The 16,424-nt window shown below is 41.2% G+C and overlaps 1 protein-coding gene across 3 annotated transcripts in view; it reads right to left on the bottom strand.

The window, feature by feature from the left end:
* Window positions 1-16,424, bottom strand: part of zfhx3b (zinc finger homeobox 3b) — a 206,059-nt gene that overhangs the window by 85,046 nt on the left and 104,589 nt on the right. For all 3 annotated transcript variants that reach the window (XM_044139043.1, XM_044139053.1, XM_044139034.1), the window contains 2 exons: window positions 3,320-5,836; window positions 2,578-3,157 (listed from right to left, as the gene is read on the bottom strand). In XM_044139043.1, the coding sequence (XP_043994978.1) occupies window positions 2,578-3,157; window positions 3,320-5,800 (3,061 nt within the window). In that variant the 5' untranslated portion in view covers window positions 5,801-5,836. The remainder of the gene's footprint in view (window positions 1-2,577; window positions 3,158-3,319; window positions 5,837-16,424) is intronic.

The following is a 16,424-nucleotide window of genomic DNA, read 5'->3' as shown; positions in this document are numbered from 1 at the left end:
TCTCACGCCACCAAATCAATTATGCTGCCACCTTAGAGTTGCTTCAAAGTTTTGATGCGACTCTAAGGCTTGCAAAAGCAAAAATGTTGAAGGCCAAACACTTAAAGTTTAGGACAAGACATGTCTTTGACTATAAGGTTTTAGGCCCTGACTACATTGACAAACTTTAATCTGTCATGGACAAAGGAGTAAGAAAGAACCTGCCCTCTTTCTGAATGATATGATGGCCGGACATACCAATGTAGTTTATGTTCGCATGTCATTGTTGGAATTGATGAACATGCCACTTTCTGGCATCTGGATTAATTGACAGGTAGCATCAATATCAATTGTATCCAGGGATGAAACAGAACTGGAGATCTGCAGTGCTCAGCCTGATCTGTCTTTGCTGATTTCTTTAGATTTTCCAAAGATGAGACACAAAGAAAAACCAAACCATGACCTCATCATCTCCGCTTTCACAAACAGTTTAAAGGCATAGTACTTTTAGTGTACGGTATGTGGATTTACGACTTTGAAGAAAGTAATAAAACATCCTCGATAATGTTATGCCTGTCATGTATTTAGCTAATAGAAAATTTGTGGTCCTCTTACCTGACCCAAAACAGGAAATCGTAGGAAAACAAAAGGTTTATTGTGTGTTTTTATAGCCCTCATGTAAACACCTTGTGTCAATTATCCAATTAAATGTTACAATTTAAACAATATGCAATGTTTTTCTTTTCATTATCTTAACAGAATGAATGTCTTTAGTCCCAGTGTTAGGATACATGCCCTTCTAACAACAATATAAATTATGCCACAACTTTAAAAACAAATAATTATAAAATCCAAATCCAAGCATGTTAAAAAATAGAAAGTTTGCCAAAAACTGCAGTTAAAAACATATATTTAAAACACATTAAAATACTTACATAAACTAGAACAGAGGCAATAAAAGGAGCATGTCAAATCACAATGGGCAAAAAGAAATTAGGTAAGAGGTGACACTTTTGCCTTTATTTGCTGTTCTTTAATCTTTCACTGCCCAGACTGAGTATGCAGGCCTGACCTAACCTGGCTTTACACTAAATTAATACCAGCAGCTCCTTTTTATTTATTGCTGCAAAAGGCAGGCTGTTACCTGGGCTTTTATAGCAAAGAGAGAGAGAGAGACCTTTGAGAAGTCCTCTGAAATCATTTGCAGACCCAGTCATAGCTGCTTATACTCACTAACAGATGCACCGACATGCTGACATAGTATGCTAGTACTGTTCTACATCTCCTGCCTTCTCTTCCTTCATGACTTCATGCTTCATACCTAGATGGATTTATTGATTTACTATAGATATGTACACTGCAGCAGTGAATTTGGCAGTATATCATTTGTTCACGGTATTGACTTAAAGTTGTGCAACTATTTCCATACTAATTTTTACTATTATTATAAAAGCAGAAAGAAATACTCACTATGTCAACTAATCTGCTTTTATGTAACAATGGGTTTTTACAAATTATAGATTATCTTTTAACCAGTAGTTTTAAATAAATGTTTGCTATAGTACTGCTTCACTCTTTAGCGTAGATTATACCACAAGCTATCATTCTCTTTATCTTATTCTTTAATTCTGAAAATCATCTTCTCATATCATGATTTTAGTACAACAAGTGAGTATTGGGACTGATTACCGCCAAAGCTTTTAGTGTTATGCTCGACACTAAAAAATCTTCAGCAATGCAAAGAGAGAGCAAGAAACAATAAATATCATCCATTTCTGGTCTGATATACCATTAGATAATACATTATCTTAGGATTTATGTACTTGTCAAATAATATTAAAGTAGAGTAGTTTGTTAATAGATTTATGTTATTATTTAACATTCCAAAATTTTACTCATCTGAGCTCTTATTCAGAGGCGTTTGAGTGACCTGTCAGCCTCCTTCCCTGGTTCCTAACACTATAGCTGTAAGCAAAAGGTAAGATTCTAACAACTGGGATATACTTCATATAACCCCACCTTAAAAAAACTGAAAGATCCATTTTAAAGGAGGATGGGGGGAGGGTTTTAAATTAATGGAACTATTGTATCAGCTTGTGTGGAAGCAGGGGTAATGGTCAGAAATCCTGCGGGACCCAATGGTACTAGAACACAGACACTGCAGGAACAGAAAGTAATAGTTTGAAATCCACCAGGAGGAAGCAAAACTGGGATTAAAGAAATGTCCTGTGCAGGGGCAGTGTATGAGGCATTAATTCACCAAGATTATGAAAGGTAGAAGAATCAATTATATTTAGAGTCTCTGTATCACATGATACACATTTTGCTTCCAGGAATGGCCATATGAACCAAAAAGGCTTTTATGAATGGTAGAAATACAATTAAAACTTAACTAACCAACATTTACAATTATCAGTCCTGTATATATAGCTGAAAAGGCAGGGACATATGGTCTGTATTTCTCATGATTTTGCCAAGACATTTACTAAGATGTTTTCCCACAACATGTGTACAACAATCACTGGAAATAAAATTTTGCTTTAAGTGTTGGGAAACTAAGACTGTTTTTAAAATTTAGAGAGGCAAGATGCGACTCACCGAGTGCAGGCGCCAAGGTAGCCATGCTGGGATCCAGATGAAAACTCCCCATCAGGAACTGGGCTTCCGGTCCAGCTGGATCTATCTTAAGGCCTGGTGGAAGGCTCATGTTCTGGGTCAGGTAATATTGGTAAAGCTCAGCCTCAGATGGTGAGGGCATGGCTCCTAAGCCAAGTCGCCCATGCTGCATCTGAGTCACATTTTGTTGGAGAAGCATCATGTTGTGCATGTGCTTTTCACTGGTCATGTGGATGCGTAGATTCCGCGCAACGTTGGTTTCATAGTCACAAACTTCACACCGCCAGGTAGGTTTGCTCTTCGGCTTTGTTGGTGAGGGGGCTCCACATGGGACAGACATGTGAGTGGACGACTGCGTCGGATGATGGTGTGGGGTATGATGGCTGCTGGCCTGGGTCACTGAAGGTACAGCCACCACTCCACCTGGGTTATGTCCAAAGACCTGCTCCTGTGCAGAGCCAATGGAGCCTCCATTCTGCAGTGTCTGCATGTTGTTTAAGTGCTTATCCGATTGCATGTGGATACTTAAGTTGCCCTTTGTCGTAGTGGAATAGTTACACACCTGAAGAACAAATAATATTTTCTCTTTAAGTGTAATAATGCTATAGAGACATAATTCTTGGCTAAAATTATACATTATTTTAATTTATCCATCTAAATTAACAAAACTAAAAAGCTTATCAACTCTTAAAAAGGAGCATTAGCACTTTTTCTGTGTTCTTACCTCACACCGGAAGGGCTTGTATCCACAGGTATAACTTTCACCACGAGCCAAACGAGGGTGACTCTGACCACTGCTGCAATACACACAGGAGCCTCCAGAGTCTGGGTGTTTCTCTTTCATATGGGCCTCCAATGTCTGCTGGTACTTATAATGCCAATTGCATTTGGGACACTTTAGTGTCTTGCATGAATTGCGTGAATGCATCATGGTCATATGACCCCCTAAAGAACGTGATGACCCCAGAACGGTATCACATTTGGGACACTCTACTCCGCTTCCTCCACTCCCACCTGGGCCATGGTTCTGTGAACACTCCCCCATCCCTGTGATGTCACAAGAACCCCCTGGAAGGGAGAGGGAGTGACCATGAGATGAGGGGTGGAGGTGATGATGATGGTGGTGTATATGATGATGATGCAGAAGGGCACCATTTTCATCCTCTCCTTCTGCTGGGCAATCATTTGGTTCTGGAGCTGTGGCACTATCTCGATTGGCACTTTCATCAGCAGCAGCATTGGTGGACAGAGGTGAGGAAGAAGTGCCAGCAGTGTCATCCTCGCTCCTTCTGACGGCAGCTGCCGCTATTGCCATGGGAACTGTTGGTCCCTGGCAGTTAAAGCTCAGAGGGAGCTCTGATGTCCTCCCTCCACCATCTGCAGCTGAAGCCTCTTCCTTGACAGAGGAGGAAATGGAAGCAAGGGCTTTGCTGTTGAGCGTGGAACTGACTGCAGAGGTGCAGGCAGAAGGCTGGAGAGTGCTACTAGGCAATAATAAAGGAGATTTGGAATTGCTTTGGTTTGAGACAGCTGGTTCCCCCACCTCACTCCCACCGCTGCTACTGTTACCACCACAGGCCACTGCAGTGCTTTCTGCCTCCACCTCATCTTCCTCTTCCCCTAACAATAGTTCGTCCTCTTCTTCTGAGCCCCCCAACTGGTTGGATAGCTGCACATTGCTTTCATGTCCCTCAGTTCTCATATCTTCTCCCTTGTATGCCAACTCTTTCCCCACAGGCTCCTCTATTCTCCCTCCCTGTTTGGGCAGGGCACTGGAGTCTTTGGCAGAGCCAGGAGAAGAGGTAAGAGTGGATGCTTTGGAAACACTTAGTCCACCTATAGAAAGGACTGAACCAAGTGGTGTTTGTTGCTGCTGCTGCTGTTGTTGAAGGCCAGAATCAGAGTCTTTGTTCAGGAGGGTCTCACTTCCCCCACTGCTATTTCCAGGCTCCAGATGAACACCACTAAATGTACCATAGAAGCTCTGTCCAGAGTTAATGGGTAGCAAGGTAGGTGGCAGAGAGCTGCTCCTATTTTTTGGTTCCAGGAAGCTAATAAGGGGCTCCTTGTCCTTCCCAATGCCCTGGATGATGGCAGAGGCATGCTTGTCCCCTAACAGCTGCCGTTCATCTTCACACAGTGTCATGCGGTGATCATGGACAGCATGAGTGGCAAAGGAACGAGCATAGCCAAAGGACAACTTGCAGAGAAAACACATTAGAATGGGCTTACCCTTTCCATAAAGGGCTAGCCCATCAAATTTGGAAAAATCCACATTGTTGGGAACATCTTTGGATACACAGGACTTCTTGGCAGACCCATCGCTGTTCAGGTAATCCTTGTTGCTTTTGTGCCGCACATCGAAGACACGAAAACTGTGCAGGACAGGGCTGAGGCCTGCCATTGATGAGGTATTGGAAAAACCTTGGTCCGAGTTACCAAACCACTTCCCAAAAGATGATGCTATGTGGAAAGTGTTGATGATCTGTGGGTAGACTGAGGATGAAACCCCAGCAGGTTCTCCCAGTTTTCCCCCACTTGTGACAGAGTTTGTAGGAAGCAGGCCAGGTACCATACTTCCACTACTTTGGATCAATTGACTGAGGCTCTCCACAATGTATGCTGAGCCATCTGGCTGGTAGACTATCTCTCCAGTCAGGTTTTCCACATCACTACTCTCCTCTTCCTCTTCCTCCTCTCCTTCTTCACTCCCACTCTCAGGTGGTCCCTGCTGTTGTGTGGGCTGATGTCGCAAAAGAGTGGGCATACCTCCTCCCCCTGAAGTTATTGGCACTCCAGGAAAGGGCTGAAGACTTGGAAAACAGCTGTCAATCTCCATTTCATCTAAGTCCTCAGATTCTTCCTCTTCACAGCTCACTCCCTCCTGCACCACTTCTTCAAGACCCTCTTTCCTGGAATGCAGCTGGCCAATGGCAGGGCTATCACGGTGAGCCTGGGGTAATGTCTGTTTTGGCTGCGGCTGCTGTGACTGTAGGTCTCTCACCCCGTCATGAGGGGCAATAGAGTTCAGGGGCTGAGAAGGATACGACCCAGAGAGGGACAGGGCATCCAGAGAAGGGGCCTGGTTGGTGCAAGTGACCTGTGAGCTTGAGTGATCGTTCCAGGGCTGTGGTGGTTGCTGCTGTTGGGAGGAGCTGAGCCCATCCTCTGTCCCAGAAACCACGGGAGACTCACAGCTGTCCATGCTGATGCCTACATGAGGCGTTCATCGCATCTAGGCCTGCAAAGATACATATAAGAGGTTAATAAATTGTAGATATGGTACACATTTCCATGTCAAAGCTAGAAACAAGTCTCCATATTTTAAGCAAAATTACTGTTTCAATTGAAAAAACAAACAAACATATAAATATAAAATCTATGCATAGAAGCCATAAAAGAAAAGAATATCAAAAGCATGGCAAATTAAACAAGAGCCAAAACTTTGAGATATAATTGGAAACCTGACACCCTACTCATTACGCTAGATTAGGCACTTAAACACAATACCTGAGACAAGCACTAATAAGCCATCCACAATTCATCTTCCTGCCATATCACAAAAGCACCATCTTTTATCTTCACCTTCCAAACAACACCCTTAATCTTATATTCTGCAAATCCTACATCCGTTTTTAATTAACTTGCAGTCATACTAACTTAATAGATCAAATAGATTCCTTGTGAGATAATTAGACACTGAGAAGCCACCCGTCAGCACATCACACATTTACATAACTTGTAGAAAAGGTGAAAATGTGTTGTTTAAAAAATTGTTAGCAGCATTACAGTTATTACTCCAACTAGAGTTGCAGTAAAAAGGGAAAAATATAAATCATGTGTATTATTGGGATAGGAATGCCTAAACTAACAGCAGCAATAAAAGGCTGGATTTTTTTTTTTTTTGGAGCTCAAAATACATAAGATGGGTTGGGACTTCACTGCAGCTGTGTTTAGATCTTGCATCCAATAACCTCTGAGCTTAGCCTGGTTTCAAACACTCCAGCCATCATCCGCCTCTGAAATAATAAATGGGAGCTGAGCTTTCGGGAGCTGGCCATGCCCCGAGCATCTGAGAGGCCCAACACAGGCTGCAATTTAGAGCGCAGAAGAGATAAAATGATAACACAAGATACTGCTGAGCTAATAATTTTATTAAAGGGATGCAGCCAACATTGATTAAAGGGGGCAATCGGGCTGAAGCCAATAACTCTGGGCTGCCCTTTAACCCACCAGTGCTGAATATTACATGAGTAAAGTTTCCCGGCACCAAGCTCACTGCCATGTCTCGGTTGATTAGCAAATTCAGTGCTTGCACTTGATTTATTTACTTATTTACTTAGAGATGCAAATTTCAGCTGTGATCAGAATAAAGTCTACCCCCACAGCCTAGCACATTAACCACTGAGCAAGAGGAGAGATTGATAATGTCTGTCTGCCTATTCATGAATGTCTGATGAAAAGTACCCCTTGTGCAAAGTACCTCTTCAACCTATAATCTCTTCCACTACAAAAATAATGCACAACTATTTTAAAGATCTTAATTTGTGTTAAGGCTTCATTATTAACTGTAAGAGACCATAAACTAAGCTATATTAAGCAACATAAAATATAATTCAAGTAAGACATAATAAAGGAAGGGCAGTGGAAACCAAAATAAACAGAGAAAGTTAAAAAGAAACTAACAAATAAACGTTGGAAATGTGCACGCATTTATCAAAGGATGTGCAAGCTGTTAGTTTTTTAATGCTGAATGAACTAACCCTTAACTTTGAGCTGGTTTGCATATAATTTGATGAGATATTGAAGATGGTAGACTTGCTGGCTTATTAACAAGATTGCTTTATACAACCAGACATGATTTAAAGATGGCTGCCATATTGAGTGAGGGGATACTAGCCCTACTGGTCTGTATTTATTATCTGCTCCATTAATAAGAGGCTATGAGCTCAACGGCCATTTCACACAAATGGACAGACGGCTGAGGAGTGGAAGAAGAAAAAAAAAAGAAAAGCCACTCCAAGCCGAGTGATTCTTCAAGCTAAAAGCAAGAGGATAAATTGTGCAAAATTAAGTGGAAAAAGGACAGAAATGACAGTTGTTTGAAAGAAATGTCTCACGGGAAAATATTCCCACATCAAAAAGGGGAATATTTCATGCTTTATTTTTTATTATTTATTGACCCATTCCTTTACGTTCCAGTAGTTGCTATGATGGGGAAGTTTGCACAAATGCACGATTAGCAGTTGAGACTGCTGCTTTACAATGACCTGCTTTTGGCCTTGATGAGTGTGAACAAGCTGAGTACAGTGTGGGCTACTGTACTGAGAGTATGTAGCCCTCAGTTCTTATTACATATCTAAGATACCACAAGCAATTAGCAGTAGTCAGGGTAACACAATGACTCTTGATCAGAGGTGAAGCTCTGAGCTAGCTTGGTGTGCCCACTGCTTATAGAAAACAGGATTGCCCTTTAAAATCAAGATGGTGTAATTCAATAACCTACAGTGGTTACAGATGAGCAATGGGATTGTCTGGAGTCGGAAAGTCGCAGATGGGCCCAACTGATATAAAACTGTTTGTCTCTTGGATGTCTGCCTGGCTCAGTGACACCTGTTTAAAGCAGGAAAAGCTTTAATCTCTGGGAGGCACTAAACAAGTACAGGAGACAGACACAGAGACGCAGTCGAAGGAGAGGGGAAGTGGAGGAGGCTGGAGTCTCTGAGTGCTGACTATGTTAATAACCACAAATCAAAATGAAGGAGGAGCCCGCTGAAGGTGACTACAACCAAGCATTATTATGGACAGATATACAGTATCATGTCATATTCAGAAATAAAACAATTCTTTTTGCATGCTGGCAGCACAACAAGTGATTAAGCCATGGCCCCTGCAGCCTAGGTTGCATTGTAGTTCCAAATGTGGGCCCACTAAGTTCACAATAAGCAGGCTGTGTGCAGCCAAAACAAGCTTTAGTTGACAATATGAGATAATCACAAGGAAGAAAAGGCTGGATTCCTAAGCTGATCTAAAAGAGAGTGTGCCAGACAGTAGAAATCACCCCTTGTGCCACCTTCCTTCAAAGACACTTGCCAGAACTGTTTTGCTTTCTTCTTCTCATGAAAAAAAGACATTATTCCACAACTTCTGAGCAATAACAGGAAAAGCTTTAATCTCTTTTAAATCAGCTTCTGATCTTATGAGCAATGCCACAATTTGGATGTCATTTGGTTGTTTTAATTAGTTAGATCTAAGTTACAGGTCTTTTCATTTGGTGTGATTTACCATGCAGGGTACGAATTTAAGGCCAAGGAACCATTTGATTATAACCACGGCTGATGACTTGCTTTGAAGAATTGTTAGTGCCTCTAGAGTACCACTGTTTTCCAGGGGGTCCTGAGAGAATAAGCTCTCACACAAGCTGCAAAATTATAGGCAGGACAGAGACCAAAACTTCTATCTGAATATACGTCAGCAATGAGAGACCTCCTGTTTGAAACAGAAAAGACAGAGCTACTTTATATGCCTTAAGGACCACTAACGATACAGCAGATCTGATTCTCAATTGTTCCTCAGTGATGTAGCTTGTCTGTGTCTTCTCTCTGAGCCATCACAGAGCCAGGCCAGCCACCGCAGGGTAAGGGGCGCTTATTGAAAAATCAATGGCGTGAACGCTAAGCAAGTTACAGGAAGATGTGGGAAGGAAGGATTCTTATTGATAAAGCAGGGGAAGGCTTTTGATGTTGCACCAGGGACATGCTCATTGACGAGGGAACTATTGTAGTCCTCGGGCAGAGCGAAGCCTGGGTTTATCTCCCAGGTTTGTTCCACTTAATCACCAATAAAGGCGTGCATTCACTATAACGTTAGCTTAGTGAATCCTTGCTTCAACACAGCACTCTAACAATGAGGGAAATGTAAATGTGTTGCACTAAGATTTATGTGTCTTGCCAAAATTATTTCCTGAATGAACTCTTTAAGAAAGAAATTTTAATAGCTCGCCAGACTAATGTTTTTAAAAAAAAAGAAATAAATGTATCCATGAAATGAATAATTGGAACATTCAAATAGGATAAAATATCAAACAGGCAAATATTTTACTGAAAAAAATGCCAGTCAAAAAGAGAATACCTCCCAGTACTTCACTATCACCAAGTAACTTTAAGAATAACTTTAGTAGGCCAAAAAAAATTACTAAAAATATTACAAAACATGATTAAAATATGTTTGCAGTACTTGTTATCTTTTTCCCCAAAATTGAAATTGTGACAACTGCTCATCTACACAGTGTTGTTAATTGTGAATTGTAAATGTTCAGCCTTTTCTTCCACTAATGCAGACATAAGGATGCTCTAACTGCAGGAGGTAAAAAGTCACCTCAGGTCGATGGCACTCAGCCTGTAAACAGGGCTTCCCGTAAAATCAATGATGTTCAGTGGGAGCTATCAGTCTGTGAAACAGAAATAGCTAGTGCTGTGTCGAGTCTGAGGCATGGAGGAACAGTCATGTGTGTTTACAGCAGAGAGTGCATGTGCCCGAGACTCTTCCCTGGCATGTCTGGGAAAATTTCTCAAGTACGTCTGAATCGAGGCATGTAGTTCACCGTCACGCTTGTTGGTAGCTGTTGGTTGTCATACAAAATATAAAGTATGACAAAAACATTTAACATGGTCTGACCAGACTAAATGTACTTCAACATCTCTCAATTTTTGTAGGAATTTGAAAAATAAATTAACGTGTTGGGACGAAGGGTGTATAGAAAATGGATGGATGGATGGATGGGTGTTGCATAAGATCAGTGGACCGGAAGCAGAATGTGCAAAATTATTTTTACCCTTTACACAACTCTATCGCATTGTGCAAATCCATTCGATACTGCAAATGGAAATGGAAAAAGTTACCTAAGAAACCGAAGCAGTAAAATCAGAGCTCAACAACGTGGTGGGATTCAGTTATAGAGACAGGTTTGAGTCAAACTGAAGAAAAGACTGATACTGCATCAGAGTTCGTCCAGTTTCCCAAGGTGTGATGGAAACAGCCCACTGGTGTAATTAGAAGTAGTTAATTAGCTGAGGGTTAATTACTGGGTTCTGCAGAGCGATGGTGAAAGACCTGGTGGGGTGGCAAAGCAAAGAGAGAAGCTGTGAACGCACAGCAGGAAGCTCCCAGTCTCCCACCAATTAGCAAACAGGGAGAGGGGGTTGCAGTGTTCTGGTGCACTTCAAGAACAAATATGAAAACCGCTCATACAGGAAAAGAAATGAAATAAGAGCAGGCAAAAAGGATATCCTCTTTCTTATGAATTCTTATGACTGTCTGGGGTAAAAATGTCAGTATATCACAGCAAAACTTTCCATTTTTTAACACTTATGTATTTGAAAAAGACAGGAAAAACTTACAGGGAAATTCTACAAAGGCAACTTCTTACCACTTTTTCATTCATAAAGATTGCACTGTTATTTTTCTCCTGTGTCTCATGTGGTTTGCTTAGATCGCTTTGTAATTTATAAGTGCATAAATTATCCTTGAAATTACGATATTGATGTAAAATCAGAGAAGGGCCATTGGGCACAAACTAATGTTCACCCCCAGGCAACCCCATGCACACTGCACTGGTTGACATCCACACACAGTGGGGTGGCTGTAAAATTGCAAGATAGAGTGGGAGAGATTTTCAAATACTCATCAGATTGGTTAGATACACATCCTCCATTTCAGCTCAATTTAAGACCAACAGACATGGGTGTTGAGTGATTTGAAACGGTTTGACATGGAGCTTCACATCCTTTAGCACGGACCTCTGACTTTCTCACAGAGCGGAATCCAGTAAGGCTGAGAGGAAAGTCGTGCTCTGTGCCTTTATCGTTCAGGAGCTAATCTTTAATTCTTTGGGATTCTTCTGAATTTAGAAAAGTGAAAAACTTCTAAAAACGACATGTGTACTACTGGGCTTCTGTGTGTCTGCAAATAAAAAGGAAAGTAAGATGTAAGATTAGATTAAGATACGGCGCTAGACACAAAGCCGGGAAGCCAAAGATACATGTCCAATGAAAGGTCACGGACAAGGGGAAAATGTGCTGATCAAATTCTTGGAGCCCCAGGTCCTTCATTTCTACTAATTATCAGATCTGCCGCTATTTATAAATGCGGGAAGCAGACGTTCTCTCTGGAGAGGATGGAAGTGAAATCTGCAAACTACAGTGCTTTCAGGGGCCCGTGTTTGCGCTGAGTTAATTTCTTTCTTTTATTTTTTGGAATTGATACCGAGTGAGGGTTGGGGATGTTGTTATAGACTGTGGACAGAATATTGTGCACAGAAGCAGCTGATCAAGTTCAAATAATCCACCACCCCATTTTCAGAGGTGGGAAACCGTTCGAGTCACTGTTAGAAAACACAAAATTGAGAACAACCGATTAAGAGCAACCATATTAACAACCATACAGGAGCACATACACACTGTTCGGCAATGCATCAGCTTAGGCAAGGCAACCACAAACACAGTTGTTAAGATGATCAATACCATTGAAATATTAAACCTTAAGAAGCCACAATATTGATTCAGAGCCTAGTGATAAAATGGTTTATTATCACAATTGTAAGGCTTTATGTAAATGTTTTAGAGGGTCTTTCATACTGCCCATCCACTGTGGCTACATCTGAATTCCAGCACCACATAGACATCTCACTGCTCTCCTTTATTGCCTTGCCACCCAAAAAAAACTTGAGACTGCGCTGAACAGGAAAATGTCATTACCATCGCCTCTACATTTATTATGAATCAATGAAACAGTTTAGCATACAGAGTACAAAACAACAAAAAGGGAAGAAGAGGGACCCTTCAAACCCCCTAACATAAACAAAAGAACAATCTGAGCCTTCTGAAATCTTTCTAAAGAATTACAACCAGCCCTTTACATTAAATGAGAGCGTACAGAGAGAGAGAACATGGACTGTTTGTGAAAATCATGCCCCGACAGATAGAATGGGGACATGGATGACATGTCTATAATGCTAAGCGTTACTGTGCAATCTGGAAAACAAATACCTTAGTAATGACCCAGTCCTGCACCTGGAAAAACACAGGCTTCACAGGCACCTGGAATTAGGCAAATATCAACTCATGGGGTTTTTTAAAGGGGCAGAAACAAAAGAGCAACAATTAGTTTTTTCAAATAAAGACATGGATAAAGAAAACATGTAATTTCTGTGAGAACTCAAAATATAAGCAAAATAAAATCACATATGCTGTGTGACACAAACATCAGCATTTAGCAGGCTAAGCTGGCACACACTGCAGACTATGAGGAGTGAGTTAGATCAGACAGAAAGTCAGAGAGTTAGGGGCAGTGTTCGGTTAAGTGTGTAAACCTGAGTAGAGTGATAAGATCCCTTTTAGAAGGCATGTGAAGGCCAAATGACCAGGAAACCTGAGTAATGTGGGTGAAAGCGTTCTGGAGTGAGAGCAGCGAGGAGGGAAGTCATGCAGTGTTATGTGTGGAAAATGGAAACTCACTATCTCTTTTACGCACCTCTTACTGAGGAGTAGCGCAGTCCTATCCACATAAGCTTGTGTGGGCATATACCATATCATGTGAGTGAGCACATATCCAGACACACATACACACACACAGACACCAATGACACACATGCACATAAAGCATGGATTAGAGTGTCCCAGTGAAACCATTCTGTGGAAATTATTTTGCTGCAGAAAAAAACATGAAAGTCTAATTCTAGAGTAGGATATCCTGGATAAATAATTAGAGGGTTGCTTTAAAGACCTTGTTCAGCTAAACCGTTCACTCTCCACTTCACATTTGCTAAAGTCATTAATGACAAAGACTTAAAAAGGAAAAGCAAAACTCTTTCTGCTACACAGATTCTTTTTTTGTAATATCAAGGCTGGTCCAAATTCCCCTCTGCCTTGAAGAGGCCCTTATCCTGGGAAAGGACTGCTCCTGTTTCAAACAATAAACCTCGGTGGGAAATGTTTGCCTCTGCCTTCTTCCTCTCCTCAACTTAAAAATGTCCATCCTAGGAACGATTATTTATCTTATGTAAGAGAAATTACATATCGTGACTGCAAATGGATAAAACACAGGAGAAACATGATACAATGTGAACTTTGACAATGCCTGGCAAAAGTATTCATACCATTTAAGCTTATTTGCATGTTGACACATTACAAAGTTTTAATGAATTGTGGATTTTTATGGACACACTAAGTAGTTCATATCTGTTGCTAGAAAATTTATATGAGCTTTGCACATCTCAGATTTTTACTCATTTTTTTGCAAAATAGTTCAAGCTCAGTCAGATGGGATGATGAAGGTCTATAACAGATCATTTTTAACTCTCGACAAGTTCTCAACTGGATTTAGGTCTGCCTAGGCAACATGATGCTGCCATTACTGTGTTTCATTGTCGCCCAGGGAAATATAGCGTTTTTTCTAGGGTAACAGGGCAATAAGGGTAATAGCAATGCTGTTTAAAAAAATGCTTGAAAACCATGTATGACACTTTACAATCTATTATGGTCAGCTAAATAAAAGCCTTAAATTCTGTGAGTATAATGACACAAATGTGAAAAATATATAAATGCACATATAATAGACGAAACTGAGGTCTGCTAAAAAGTTATTGGCTGACTAGAGCCACTGACTTCTCATAGAAAGCCATTGTTGTGTCAAACAGGGATACATTTTCTGAGCAAGTGCTCTAATTAAGCCACTTACCGGTAATTCATTATCTACTCAAAACAGCACATGATTAATCCAAACCTATTTCAGAACTTAGGAACAAAATTCTACACAACAGCATAAACTCTGAATTGAATATCTCTGGATATTTTTTGTTGTTTAACAGGAGATAAAGACAAGCTGTTATTGCATGAGACATGCCTGGTCTTCATACCAGTGATTTTGTAAACTCTGTACTCATAAATCCGTTTTTGACGCAATCGTCATCCTAAAAGGAGGACAGGACTTGCCTTACAGTTTACAAGGAAGGATTCCAAGGTAAACGTTGGAAGGTAAATCAAATTCCTTCAGAGCAAAGCTGGGATGAGGAACAGTCAACAGTGGAAAGGGGAAGGAAAACAAAGGAAAAACAACTTGTTAAGTGTATAACAAGGTGGCCTGGAGGGCAATGCTGAAAGACACCTCAGCACTTGACTCTGAAGTGTGTAAGAAACATCAAACAGGATTTCTGTAGCAAAGCTGAGCACTGACAAAGCAGACCATAGTGCACAGATACCCTTGTGTAAAGAGAAGCACTGCTGCTGTCAGGAACACACAGGAAAATGTGATTAAAAGACTGTACTTTTCACTTTATTACACCTATGTGTTCATAAACACTAAAACTGAGGCACTGGGAGAGCTGAAGCTGTTGTCAGATTTCACAACAGAAAAAGGTTACTTGTAATGAAAATGAAGGTGAGGACAGTTAATGCATTCCAGGGAAACTGCATCTTTCTCTATGGTTACAAGGTGCTTGAAGCTGTGCTGCAAGCAGACATTACGTTCTGGTGAGGATGGGCCTCGCATTAAACTTTGGCACGAAGGCATTTTACACTCAAGCATACACACACAAAAAAAGAAGAGAAAAAAAAGCATTTAAAAATGACATCTCTTTTAAAGAGAGTACAACAGTGCCAAACAAGAGCAAGGGAGAAGCAAAATCCGAAGGGGATATTTTGAGAGTTGTGGAGTGTGTTAATAAGTTCCTTTTCTTCCTCTCCCAGCTGGGTCTGAGTGTTGTGACAGTGGCGTGGAGCTATATTTGAGAAAGACCAGCCTGCTGTCCCACCATCTCTGCTGCGCGCACACTGCAGCCCTTGTTCGTCTGCTTTAATGAAAAGGCCACATGCCTCCTCTCATCCTCGAGTTGCTTACACGCCGTAACACCTGGTAGATATAAATCAGCCCTAGTGAGCTGTATTTGGGAAGTGAGGCATTAAGCATGACATAGGCTGTCAAAGTTCACATCGCACCGACCGCAACATCGGGTTGTACCGCTCCAAAACAGACCCGAGACCAGGGAGCAGGCCTACCATCAGCCTCTTATCTTGTGCCTCGCAGCTCTGCATGACATGGCTGACACATCTGGGCCCCAGCTGGGAAGCCTGCTGAACAAACTATAGCCAAACCAAGGCTAAGACGCAGAGCACAGAAGCCCCAGTCTTCCATAGTTTTCATGATAAAACTCTCATGTTGAGGGATCAAACGTAGCCTCCTTTTAAATTTGTATTGTTTATTGGCATTTGACTGCTTGTTTTCTTGTTAGTGAGCTGTGAGGGTGTTGTTGCAGTATTTTCAAGAGGTGTACCTTCTACTTCTTAGCAGGGAGATAAAAGCATCTGAGGGTCTGAGTGTTGTGTCTATGCAGTCTGTGTGTGTATGTGAATGGAATTTCAGTCACGTGAGCCAAGGGTCTGAGGGTCAATTGCTGCAAGAGAACCCACACATTCCTCAGAGGACAGGCACACATCTTTTTGCGCCTGGGCACTCTGAAGTTTCCGTCAACTTGAATGCATGCATGTGTGAGCAAATCAGACTAGCAGAAACCTCCCTTAACTTCTTCAGCGTACTCTAGAATGAGATATTTGGCACAAGAAAAGTTATTTTGTAATTTTGTTTCAGTGCAAAAGGCGTAGTTTGAAAAAAATATAATACCGAGACAAAACTGAACTGAGGGACAGTACAAATGACTAGTACATTCCAACAAATCTACGGTATTATTACACTGACTACAACCTGCAATATTATTGTTTGCACTGCTGAGTAATTAGTCTGAGGATCATAGTGCTACAGCCAGCAATAGAGGGTTT

Source organism: Gambusia affinis, linkage group LG02 (assembly GCF_019740435.1).
Source record: "Gambusia affinis linkage group LG02, SWU_Gaff_1.0, whole genome shotgun sequence".
Lineage (NCBI taxonomy): Eukaryota > Metazoa > Chordata > Actinopteri > Cyprinodontiformes > Poeciliidae > Gambusia > Gambusia affinis.
This window is presented reverse-complemented; position numbering and strand designations above follow the sequence as displayed.